This window comes from Ailuropoda melanoleuca, chromosome 10 (genome assembly GCF_002007445.2).
Source record: "Ailuropoda melanoleuca isolate Jingjing chromosome 10, ASM200744v2, whole genome shotgun sequence".
In the NCBI taxonomy this organism is placed as follows: domain Eukaryota; kingdom Metazoa; phylum Chordata; class Mammalia; order Carnivora; family Ursidae; genus Ailuropoda; species Ailuropoda melanoleuca.
The window spans coordinates 82744017-82757591 of NC_048227.1; the positions used below are offsets into that span (position 1 = coordinate 82744017).

The 13575-nt window shown below is 37.9% G+C and overlaps 1 protein-coding gene across 1 annotated transcript in view; it reads right to left on the reverse strand.

Annotated features, from left to right (window-relative positions):
- MAP3K5 (mitogen-activated protein kinase kinase kinase 5) overlaps positions 1 to 13575 on the reverse strand; it is a 197507-nt gene that overhangs the window by 126386 nt on the left and 57546 nt on the right. The window contains exon 2 of the mRNA XM_034669190.1: positions 9909 to 10048. Coding sequence (XP_034525081.1) covers positions 9909 to 10048 — 140 coding nt within the window. The remainder of the gene's footprint in view (positions 1 to 9908; positions 10049 to 13575) is intronic.

Consider the following 13575-nt stretch of genomic DNA (forward strand, 5'->3'; position numbering starts at 1 on the left):
TGTGTAAGTCCTGGCTCTGCTCCCGACTAGCCATCTGTCATTTCTCCTCTCTCTAATGTAACACACTAAGAGTTGGGTTGAGTGATTGCCTGTCTCTTCCAACTCTGTGTTCTAGCATTTGCTTTTGGCTAAAGGCCTATCATAATGAGCACTGTCCTTGTACCACAGTAAAGAGAGATGCCTTCATGCCCAGCACAGGGGCTCCCCTGCCAGCATCTGTTTCTTGGTGCACCGGGAGCAGAAATGGAGGTAGTAATTAAGGGAGCAGTGAGGAACACTGAGCAGGCTCAAGGCTCCCTCTGCTTGGCACTATAGAAAATAAGCTGCCGCTGGCTTAGAACCAACATGCTACATCTTCCTGAAGCATGGCTTGTTGGAATAACAAGCCTCTGACATGTCTTCTTTGCTTTCATTTCATTTTGCAATATAACAGATTTGGAAACTGTATTTAAATCATCCCACGAAAAATCTCCCCATGAAATAAGTGTGTGTGAGAGCTCTGTTGAACCAGAGACAGGACAGAGTGCCATGATTTACAAATCAATGGTCTGTTATCAAGTAAGCAAGCCGCTTATGGGAAGGTCTACAGGCAGCACTTCCTATTAAATGGTGCGGGTTTATTGCTTCCCGTTCACTACTAACTTGGTAAACTACTTCATAGGGTCATATTTTCAAATGATTTTTTCCCCTAACATTTACGGAGTGTGTAATTTATACTACTAAGTTAGCTGCTATTTAGAAGTACTGAAAAGAACCCGATAAAAATTCACTGTTAAACTAAAAAAAATCATAGGATCTACTGAATTCTTATTAACTATTGCTTATGTTTTGTAGAAGCTAAATGAATATAAGTTATTCTCTTGAAGGAGACAGAGTTTACTCACAGTTTATGATGTAACCTTACATGACACATCCACTCTGAAGAAAAAAGGACAATCATGCATTTCAACTCATACAACTCATACAAATAAATAGCAAACAAGACCTCATAAGGTGTCTACCCACCCAGGCAGACTAGTGAATGTTTAATGTGTACGAAACCCATTGAAGGAGAAAAAAAGGAGGAAGGGGAATCAATTTAAGAGACAACTGCTGCATTTCACATCACTGCATAAAGCTTCTCATCTAAAGTGCCTCAAAATAAGACAATAAAATAAACTTCAGTTCCTTCCCAGTGAAATGTTTCCAGGATGCATTACCTCACTGCAGCTTCAACTTGTCTGAAGTCTTTAGGGGCCTTCTGGTCAGCGCACCCCCTGCCTGTACCAGAAAAACCGAAAAATGTTTTCCCCCCCATTCTCCAGTACCCTTTGATAACCAAAGAGCGAAGGAAGACAAAAGAGACAATCTAATCTAGCTCTCTTTTCGAGGGAAGACAAAGACAACTTTTGATAGCTATTTGGGACAATATAACTTCGAAGAGGTCATTTTAAGGATAAATAAATGGAGTATCTCCAAAATTGGAAAGTGTTTGTGCCTAGAATTTAGGTAATTACAGCCAGGGGAAGGAAGTGGGAACAGCTGGTGTGGGGTTGCCAAGTTAAATTGATTCAGAGTGGGAGAAGCAGAACTAGCAAGCAGGATCTCCGTTTCCTGAAGGAAAAGGAGCAGGCTGGGAGTTCCCGACCGGGAAAGAATGTGGCCCCCAGCTGGTGACCTTCTGGGTCCTCCCTTCTAATCCCTCTTCCCGTCCAAGGGGAACTGGGCAAGTTTTCCACCAAAGTTGGGTAAAAGAGGAATATTTCTTATGCTCCCCAGCTCCATTCTCTTACCTAACTTCAAAACAAGACTAGGAAATATTAGATGGGCTGTTGTGAACACCCTGGGCCTGAGGAGGCGGGACTCATCCTTACTTACAAGCCAGCTTAGGAAGAAGACTCCAACACAGGTGTCACAGAACCAGCCCGTCTTTAAAGTTAGGAAACGCATATACTTGTGCTTACACATTATGCTTGTATAAAAGCTCAAGATAAAAAAAAACAAAACAAAAAAAACCAAAAACCAAACAACAACAACAACAAAACCCTTCAATAATCTAACAAGAATCCAGAGAATTATAATTTTACAGGACATATGAAATCAGCATGCAGTCTTAGAAGTACACGCTATGACAAGTCAGACAATATGGGGTTTGCCCTTCTCTGACACCATGTCCCTCTAAGTCACTGTATCTCTCTGGGTTTATTTCTTATCAGTAAAGAAAGTATCTTTTATCTGCCTAATCTATGTAGTAAGTACCTAACTTGTCTATCTCCTTGGATTGTTTTTAAAAGACAATTGAAATAGGCTTATGAAAGTACTTTAAGCATTTTAAAGACATACACAGTATGAGTATTAATATTATCAAGGCAAACAACCCCAATTTGGTTCCTATTTTACCAGATCTAGAGACACTGTATGCCTGTATTGTTTTGTGATCAGGGGTGAGAACACATCCTTCTTGATATGAGCAACTGTCAGTTAAAACAACCTGTCCCAAAAGTCAAGTTAAATTATACCAAAGCTGGAAAGTAATCCTGAAAGAAATTCTAGACTCTCTTCTCCTTCCCTCTGAGTTTTGTTTTACATTTAAATAAATATGTCTTGGTGTAAGTAGAGACAGGTATTTAAACGGGGCTGGGATGCTGATGAGTGACATTTTATACACACAGAATCTGAAACAGCTTTTTAACACAAACTTCTCCTTATAATGTGTTGCTATTATAATTAACTTCCTCTTCTTTGACACCAGCTGTTTCTTTCAGCAACATCTAATTGGACCAGATTATTCAAACGCAGTTATTTCTTAAAAAAAACCCAACCTTATTGTTGTATAGCTAGAGGTATAATGAATTTCTGTACAGTAAATCACATTTTCCACATAAATTTCAGTAAAAATTTCAAGGATGCATTCTGCAAGGACCTAAATTGGGTGATGGATTGGTGTGCCACAGAGATCAACTTGCACAGAAGGATCATTTATTTATAATGAACAAAAGTGAACAGAATTCAGGCAAACCTTGCCCCTTTGGGTGGGAGTCAGGAGGCTTTCAGACACCTATCTTGTGTGTAGAGAAGTATTCCTTCTTGCTCTTTAACGTATTCAAACTGATGGGCCTACGATGAAAGTCTCTACAGATGAAGACCTATCTGGTGCGAACTCAGTGACATGACAACATGTTCCATTCACAGTGTAGCACAGACTTCCTTCTCTCTTTGACAAAATGGTAACAGGCACTAGGAATGGTGGGCAGAGGTGGGGAGGATAAAGGAGGAATTAGAAGGGAAAGCAAAGACATACTCTATCCAGTATACAGAAAATTCCTTAGTAGATATAATATTGCTAAATGACATGAAAGAAAACTGGATTCTCCAGTCTCCAGCCCTTTCCAAAAGCTCAGGGATGGATTCTTCAACTGGGAAATCAACTCACGCTAAATAAATCATTCATCTAGTTTGTCAATTGAAGATCTTTAGACAAAATCTTGAGAAAGCAGTGCTCACATGTACTACTCATCTGCTCCTCCCCCATATCACTCTCCCCCTCCGAATTTGATGTGGAATGACTATAGCTCAGAGAAGAGGTAGACCATTCCTAGAAGTAAAATAAAGAAACAAGACTGTTTCTCTCTCAACAGAAACAAAGATCTCTCCATGAGATAATAAGAAGTGTGTGTGAGAGCTTTGCTGAACCAGAGACAGGACAGAGTGCCACGATTTACAAATCAATGGTCTGTTATCAAGTAAGCAAGATGCTTGCGGGAAGGTCTACAGGCAGCACTTCCTATGAAAGGGGTGCCGGTTCATTGCTTTCGGTTCACTACTAAATTGTTAAACTACAGAGTCATATTTTCCAATGATTTTTTCCCTAACATTTACTGATTGTGTAATTTATACTACTAAGTTAGCTATTTAGAAGTACTGAAAAGAATCCAATAAAAATTCACTTAAACTAAAAAAAAAATCAGAAACCATTGGAAAGATACAAATGTTGATTCCATACACAATTCGAATTAAAACTAAATTCCTCACAGTAATTAACATTGATAAGGGAGGTAAAACTTTAAGAAGAGGAATTGGGGATGTAAGGGGGAAAAATTGATGGGTTTAAGAACACTATAGAATCTGACTAGATTCACCAGATACAAGTAAAAATTCAATTTAAGTCCAAGGTATTTGTACCAAAAATTATCCTCATATCCTCACCAATTTACTAGAAACTGGCACAATCACTGAAATTGACAATAAGGACATCACTACTCTTTTCATAACGATCCTAATTTGCTTTAAATGGAATTGAATCAATATCAGAAAAACAGACTTAATATCCAATTTCTCACAATAAGTTCTAAAGGAGATTGGGTCTCTCTGCACCTGCAGAAAAGGCATCATCAGGACCACAGAACTGTTTGAATGAACAACTATGATAGTTCTCAAGTTTCATCCATGATATAACATGTATCCAAATTTCCTTACTTTTTAAGGCTAAATAATATTCCATTGTATGCATATACCATTTTGTTTTATCCATTCACTTACTGATTGACATTTAGGTTACTTCTACGTTTTGGCTATTGTGAATAATGCTGCTAGGGGCATGGGTGAACAAATATCTCTTTGAGAGCCTGCTTTCAATTCTCTCAATCCAGAAGTGAAATTGCTGGATCATATGGTAATTCTATTTTTAATTTTTTGAGGAACTGCCATACTGTTAAAAATTGATGATTCTTAAAGGGCTCTTTTAGTGATGGTGTTACAAAGGCTGGTTTGTGTACCTAAGATTTCATGCTAGTCAGATCGCAATCTAGAAAATACTAGATGCACTGAGGCAGAGTAAGAGTTTCCGCCATCACATAAATGTGTGATATACTCAGGGAGATATGGAAGGAGTAAGCATGTAGATAGATTGCTGCATAGAACAGTCGACTAAGGAAAATCCCATCTGTAAAATAACTCTTCAAGCAATGATTACCGAGAAAAATACAACTAAATTTCTTGAAAAGGGAATAATCTCACATAATCATTACTTTTCAACACAAGCTCTGTCACCACTAACTGACATGCATATCAATCTCTAAGATATATTTATTCTGTAGTAGATAAAATGGGAACAAAGCCCATCTTGGTGCAGAAAGATCCAAATGCACCTGAGCCTTTTAAATCACAGTTAGAACACTAGGAAAAAGGGGCGCCTGGGTGGCACAGTCGTTAAGCGTCTGCCTTTGGCTCAGGGCGTGATCCCAGGGTCCTGGGAGCAAGCCCCGCATCAGGCTCCCTGCCCCACTGGGAGCCTGCTTCTTCCTCTCCCACTCCCCCTGCTTATGTTCCCTCTCTCGCTGGCTGTCTCTCTCTCTGTCAAATAAATAAAATCTTAAAAAAAAAAAAAACACCAAAACACTAGGAAAAAGAAATTAAAAACGATTTGGGGATTCAAATGCCCAAAGTATGTGTAAATTATCCTGACAGACATAGGAAATAACAAACTATCGCAGACTTCTTCCTTAAAAAAAGAATTAATTGTGAAATATTTCAACTATATAAAAAGTATAGAAATGATCACACACCCATGTATATACCACCTTGACTCAGAAATCTAATATTACAGGTAAACTTGAAGACTCTTGTCTCCCCCCAACCCCCCGCCAGTTCTATTCTACACCTATCCCCCAAGGTGGTAACTATTCTGAATTTGACATTTGTGATTCCCATGCATACGTCAATCCTCTATAACACAAATAGGAATAAAAGCACTGTCTTTCATGTGATTAGATTTTGTATGGATGGTATCATACTGCACACATGCTTCTGTAATTTGTTTTTGCTCTCAACACTGTTTTTGAGATATATTGATGGTGACACTTAAAGCTCTAGTTAACTCATTTTAAGTGCTCTATAATGTTCCACTAATGACTATACCAGAAGGTATTTGTTCATTCTCTTGTTGATAGGTATTTACCAATTTCTTTGGGGGGGGGTATTACAAACACTGTTAATAAAACATTCTTTTTTTTTTTTAAGATTTTATTTATTTATTTAACACAGAGACAGCCAGAGAGAGAGGGAACATTCTTTTTTTTTTTTTTAAGATTTTATTTATTTATTTAACACAGATAGAGACAGCCAGCGAGAGAGGGAACACAAGCAGGGGGAGTGGGAGAGGAAGAAGCAGGCTCATAGCTGAGGAGCCTGATGTGGGGCTCAATCCCATAATGCAGGGATCACGCCCTGAGCCGAAGGCAGACGCTTAACCGCTGTGCCACCCAGGCGCCCCTAATATAACATTCTNAAACATTCTTTTTTTTTTTTAAGATTTTATTTATTTATTTAACACAGAGACAGCCAGAGAGAGAGGGAACACAAGCAGGGGGAGTGGGAGAGGAAGAAGCAGGCTCATAGCAGAGGAGCCTGATGTGGGGCTTGAACCCATAACGCTGGGAATCACGCCCTGAGCCGAAGGCAGACGCTTAACCGCTGTGCCACCCAGGTGCCCCCTAATATAACATTCTTGATTAGATCTTCTTCTGCATGCCAGAGACTCTTTTCGCAGTACACATCCAGAGACAGAGCTGCTGAGGGTTGGTGCCCTGCTCATCTGACAATATTAGGTGTTGCCAAATTGCTCTTTGGAAGTACTGCCAATATCCCCTCCCACCAGCAATGCCTGTTTCCCACTCTCCACAGCCTCGTCATGGGCATTAGAAGGGCTTTTAACTGTTGACTATCTGATGGTGTGCCATGCTATTTCCTTGTTTTGTTTTGCTTTGTTTTCATAAGCAGCATTGCCTAAAGTGAGTGGGGAGTGGCCTAAAAGGAAGAAAGGGAGCTGAAGAAGGGAAAAGGGGGAAGAATCTCAGGAACCAGAGCTGCGAGCTGTTGTTAAACAGGAATTTCTGATGATAGTAGAAATGGCTCATTAAAATAATTTCCACACTCTACACAATGGCCGTTCACTTCCCTCAAGTCCTTTCTGATGTCAGATGCATTTTGTGTGTCTGCCTCACAGCTCATTGGTCAATAGTGTCCAGAGTTAACTCTCCCATTTACTGAGGGACCCAAGTGGAGGTCTGATCATTTCTGTAATGCATGAAGTTAATCTGAAAAAAACTGTTTCTGCCATTTCTTATTTTCAAGGAACTATAAGTCTTAGCATAGAGTCCCATTCACAGGCACCTAAGAAGTTGTCATGATATTTGTTTAAAGAAAACTGTGAAAATTGTGTTGTTAACATCCTAAGGGGAATAATATCAACTTCTCTTTCTCAATGCACATGATCTTTTTTTTAAAAAAATTAATATTTAAAAAAATTAAATAGTTAATTTTCTAAGATAGTACGTGTGATTTCGAACGGACACAAATCTTATTGCGAGTATGTGATTTGATTAGATTCTCAATACCCTTTCATATGAAAACTCAGACATGGCTTTCAGGTACTTTATGGTTCCTATCAATTATTTTTTAGGAGCTTAAACTTTGAAGTTTTTTCCTATGATTTTGTCTAGAGAATTTGCTGCCAATGAGAAACTGCTCTCTTCAACAAAGAGCAGCAGATGAAATTAAACTGATACAGACGTACCTTCTAGATGTCCAAAGAATCAACCTAAGGGAAGCTAGCTATGTGACAAGAATAGCATTCTCATTCTGTCTTTGCCCTGTGAAAACAGGGAGATGCTCTGTTTTAATTTTATTAGGCTAATGTATACAGAATATCTCACGTATAACAACTCCTGTTCTGCCTTATTTCACAACAATTTTTCTATTGGTAGAAGGCAGGGATCACACCTATAATGAACTGCAAGAGAAATTAATAAAATTAAACACACACACACACACACACACACTTTTTTCAATAGCAGAGGACCAGAAAAATTTCCTGGGCTCAGGGGAAATTGTTAGACTGAAAAAAATACTTTCTATTCCAGAGAACTTTGTCATCTGCAATGAGACACTTATTTGGGCTAGGAACAAGCTCAAAAAAAAAAAAAAAAAGGCCAAAGCTGAAGTTAATGGAAGAAGGGAAAGAAAAGAAAGGATGAGTATTGCATGGAACAACTCTGGGGGGCAGACATAGTTGATGGGTTTTCTAAATGAACACACTTAGCAGGGAAAGTCGGATATCCTTCTAACTAGATGAAATTGCAATAAAGTTTAGTGGTTCAGAGGGTGGGCTTTGGAGTCAGGCAGACCTAGGCTTTACTTTACTAGCTATATCACCTAGGGAAAATGATTAAATTTTTTTGAGCCTTAGTTTGCAGTTCTATAAAATAGTGATATAATAGGACATAATATACCCCACAGGGATGTTCTTAAATGTGAAAATGTTTGTGGGGAAAGCACAGAGGAAGTGTTCAGTTACAAGCAGCTATTATGTACTAGATAAATGACTATATTTTAGCTAGACTAGCCTTTTTAGAGAGCTACTGTATTCACATACCAGTAACACTTCTAAACAAAGGCTGGCAAAAAGCAATTAAATAAATAGGTGTGTTTATGCCATACAAATTTCTGATAAGATTAGCTTCAACTCTTTCTCTCAAATATAATTTTAATTCAGTTTTTAAAAATCTCCCCAGGAAAGAATAGTCATAGCTGAAATCACCAGATAACAGCAGGGCAAGAATAAAAAGAGGGTAGAGTGAAAAACGTCTAACACAACACTGCTTGCTTAGAATTCTTAATGTAAAGAAAATAGTACAATAAAAAGAATAATAAAATTATTTCATTCCTTTATCACTGCTAATATATGTTGTAAACAGTAGCAAATCAAAATGTTTAGTTAGAATACAACATCACAAAACTTTATGATGCATTACTTAAAGTGGTAAATCTAAGGTAAAATATAGTAGGGGCAGCTTAAAGAATTGCCCCAGGTAAAAAAACAGATTGAGACAGAGTAGGCAAATATCCTGGGACTATTTCAGAGTATTCTGGAAAGGGATAGCCTATCAGTGCCCATTTACTGCCTGGCGTGCAGTAAATGTATTTGCTAAACGTAATTATAGATTTCTCAGAAAAAGCCATACAAGCTTTACATACTCAGATAAAAACAAAATGTTACTTTTTTTTTTTTTTTGGCATGGTCGTGGAGTTAGAGATCTTCATATAACAATTACTAAGCCATTAGATATATGCCTCTGGGTTTGAGGGCTCCACGTCCCAAGGTTGGCTTTGATTTGAAAACTGGAAGATATAAATGAGAAAAAGCCACATAAAGCTAGCTGGAAGTTTCACAAAGGAAATGGATGGCATCAGGTTCAGCATGAGTTTCACTGAACCGTTAGATGCTTTTCAAAGAATCACACAATGATTGCATTGCCAAAGCATTTTAGACAATCTTTTTGGGCGGAAGAAATACCTTCATATCATTATGTTCCTGTCCTGGAGAGAATGACATGGGGCATGCTGAGTTTTGTAGACAAATATAGTAGGTTCTTATTTCCCCTTTCCCTAACTTATTATGTTATTGAAATCATTTCCCAATGAAGAGGATGGCAGTTTTCTAATGATATTTGGAGAGAGAATGTTTATTCAGAGTCCTTTTAGTAGGAGACAGATTTCCAGTTGAAGACAGGTGTGCCCAATGAAACCCCCAATAGTGACACAGCTTGGGGCCTGACCATACTGTCTGCAACTTGCAGGTCTTCCTCCGGCGGGCAGCGTGCTCGGGAGACTTCCTAGTAACACAGTCTCCTCAGCGGCAACTCGAACTGCAGCTCAGAACTCAAAACTAAAGTTTTCCTACCTGTGTATCATCAAATTTCTACATTGAATTCTAGATAAACCTCACAACGTCACTGTAATTGTTGTCTAACTACTGGACCGGGAAAAACAAGCTTTCATAACCGTAAGCCCCTTGCACTGCTTTGGATGTCAGAGAGACCGGTGTCTCTCGAACTCCCGTAGCTAGAGTATTTAGTAAACAGGTCAGGTACCTTCAGTGACTGCAGAGAGTCTGAATTATTATCACAGTAGAGGATGATGTTGTTGGCCATGCTGAAACTTTCTCTCACTCCGAGGTGGTAAAACAAGGACGGCTGGCGGAAGGCATCGCTCATCTCCACCACAGCAATATCTGCAAACAGAAAACAGAGTCCCCCAAAAGATGACACCTAAATAATGCCCAGTAAGCACATTTTGGTTGCAAGACTTAGTATTCAAAGAGGAAATGAGGAAACAATAGGGATTTTCCCTCCTCACTTACCACTGAATTTTGAATTTGCAGCTCTACCCGGAAGTGGTTTTAGAAAATGTAGCAAACCTGCATTTTTTTTAAACATGAAGGGGATCATATAATTACTGGAAACTTAAGCAAAGTTTGCAACGGTGGGATGCTGGGGCTAATGCTCTCTGTTAAATTCCAACATTAAAACAAGTTAACTAAGTTTCCAGAAACAGATCCATGGGAAGCTGCAATAAGCAATAAACATAAAATGAGATTGTAAAAAGCAAATAGGGGGGCGTCTGGGTGGCTCAGTCAGTTAAGTGGCCAACTCTTGATTTCAGCTCAAGTCATGATCTCAGGGTCGAGAGATGGAGCCCCCAGACTCAGCATGGAGTCTGCTGAAGATTCTCTCTCCCTCTCCCTCTGCCCCTCCACCCCCAAATAAATAAATAAATATTAGAAAATAAAAATAAAAAAGGAAATAGGTAAGATTATGAATTAATCCAGGGCTGCATTTTATAACTAATCAATTAATTATTATTAATATCCAGCAAGTCACTAGCAAGTGACTCAAGAAAAAAAGAAAGCAAAGGTATAGAAAATTATGACTGAGAAGGAAAATAAACCAGAGATAAAAATTTACCAAAGCTCAGAGATGACTAACACCAAGGTAGTATAAACTTGATACCAATATTTGACTCTAATGTCAAAAAAATTGAAATATAGGTTAGTCTCAAACTCAATTCATACATGGACAAAAAAATAAAAGAAAAATGAAAAAAAGTGTACCAAGCATTACACTATAAGAAAACTAGATCATGAGTTTAAAATTTATTTTGGGAATGCAGGGACAGCTCAATGGGGAAAAAAAATCATCCACATCTCCACAGATGCCCCAAGTCCTTTAATTAAAATTAAAAACCCATTTCTTATTAAAAATGATTGCAAAATAAAAATAGAAGAACACTCCTTTAACATAAAAAATAATATATATTCTGGGGCACCTAGGTGGCTCAGTCAGTTGAGCACCTGACTCCTGATTTCGGGTTCAGTCATGATCTCAGGGTTGTGAGATTCAGGCCCATGCCAGGCTCTGGCTGGGTGTGGAGCCTGCTTGGGATTCTCTCTCTCTCTCTCTCTCTCTCTCCCTCTGCCCCTCCACCCCCCCCCCCCCCCCCCCCCGCTCTCTCTCAGTCTCTCTCTAAAAAAAATAAAATAAAATAAAATAATATACATATATATTCACAGCAACTGCCAAATTTGTGTTTATAAGTATTCCATGAAAATCAGGAAAAAGACAACGCAGCCAATTATTCCTACTACTAGTTGGCTTTCTGAAAATCCCAGATAATGCAATAAGATTTCACAAAGTAAGGAGATGTAACACTATAAAATAAAATACACAATTACCATTACTTGTTTTGGTTGTCAACCAAGACACCCCAGTAGAATCAACTAATAACTATTATAAGCAATAATATAATTTAATAAGGTGTTGAGAGGCAAAATTATTATGAAAACAAAGAGCTCCCTTTGTAATCATAATAAGTGTCTGGAAAATATAATGGCAAAACAATTCCAATCGCAATTACAATGAAAATGTTAACATACCTTGTGACAAATTTAACAGATGATGTTAATTTGTTAAACATATTTGCAACATGTGACAGATGAAAGGTTACTATCACTATAAATCATCTTATTGGTCAGTTCAGAACAAATAAGCAAACTTAAAGACATTACAATAGAAAATTAGGCTATGGACATGGGCAGGCAAATTCACAAAAGAATAACTAAAATGGTAAATATACAAAAAAACTCTATACCTCACTACTAATAAATGCACATTAAGCAAACTCTAAAGTGCCAATTTTTTTGTCTAACAAGTAGTCAAAAATATTAAAGAATGCCCAATGGAGTTGAAGAGAAATGACACTCCGACATGCCAAGGAGAATGTTGAACTTCCCAGGAGACCTCAATCCTTCAAGTTATGCACACTTGAAGACCCAATAGCTCCATTCCTTTGAATTTACCCTAAGAAAATTCCTATAAATGTGGCAGGTTTACTTCTAAGTATGTCAACTGAAAGTTTTTTTACAATAAAAATGGAAAATACCTAAATACCCATTAATAGGAAAATGGCTAGATAGGTAGGTAGGCAGATAGGTACACAGATAGATTCAAATAATGGTTTATTATGCATCATTGAGAACTATATTGTTGACTATGTACACCTGAAACGAACATAACACTGGATGTTAACTACACTGGAATAAAATAATTAAAAAAAGAAACTATATGGTAGAAGAATATTTATCAATGGAGGTAAACTCCAGGTATATTTAGTAAAAAAAAATTAAGGTATAATACATTATAACATATGTATTCTATAAGAATATATATATGTGAATAAAGAAGTGTCTGGAAGGTTGTACACCAAAATGTAAACCATGATAACAGCTGTGTAATGGGATTGTGCATTATTTTTTCTTCCTTATTCCATATATATATATGGAATATATATATTTATTTATTTTACAATTTCTCTTATGAACATTGGTTTCCTTCCTTATTCCATATATATGTGTGTGTGTGTGTATATATATATATATTTTTTTTTTACAATTTTTCTTATGAACATTGATTACTTTTATAGTTGAGGCACCCACCCAAATAAAAGAAAAACAACACTAAAAACCTGAGTGACTGACCGTAAAACCAAACTGCAGCACAAAAGAAACAATGCAGACTCTCGCGAAACTGATGCAGCCGGCCTTGTCTAATGAATGTGAGATTAGAATTCACATTCTGTGAAGGAGACATAAATCAGATCAAACAGAGGCTGAAGACACAGAGGATTTAGTGAGGTTATGAAAGAGCCAGCCAGGTCAAAGGAGCTTCAAAAGTTTTTTTTTTTCCCCAAGGCTAAAATGACTTATGGGCTCTATAATACAAATAAACAGTTTTCTTTTGGGGTCCTTAACTTTTCTACATCAAAAATCAACACATGAGAAACTGAGTCATTGCATCCCACCTACACGCCCCATCTGCCTCCCGCGCCCACGCTGCTTCCTCCTCCCACAGACGCCAGCCACTCGCCGTCAGTCACAGCTCTTGAAAATCAAGAGAGAGCGTAAAATGGGGCCGAAAGAAACCAAACGAAACAGTAGTTGACAAAAAATAAATGAGAGTCATGCAAAGAAAAATACTAGCTAAGTTAGAGTCATCACAACAAGAGGGGAAACAGGTGATTTCCAGAGAATGGGCTCCTGGGATTTGACCCTAAAATTAATAAAGGCACAGCAGACGGTGCTCAGAGTAAGAGAGAAACTAGACATTCAAAATAAACGGTACAAAAAAAATAAGGCGCATTCATCAGGGCTGAACGTCTAGGCAGGAAAAGAGCTTCATTTTTGGATGCTGTGTAGAACATTAA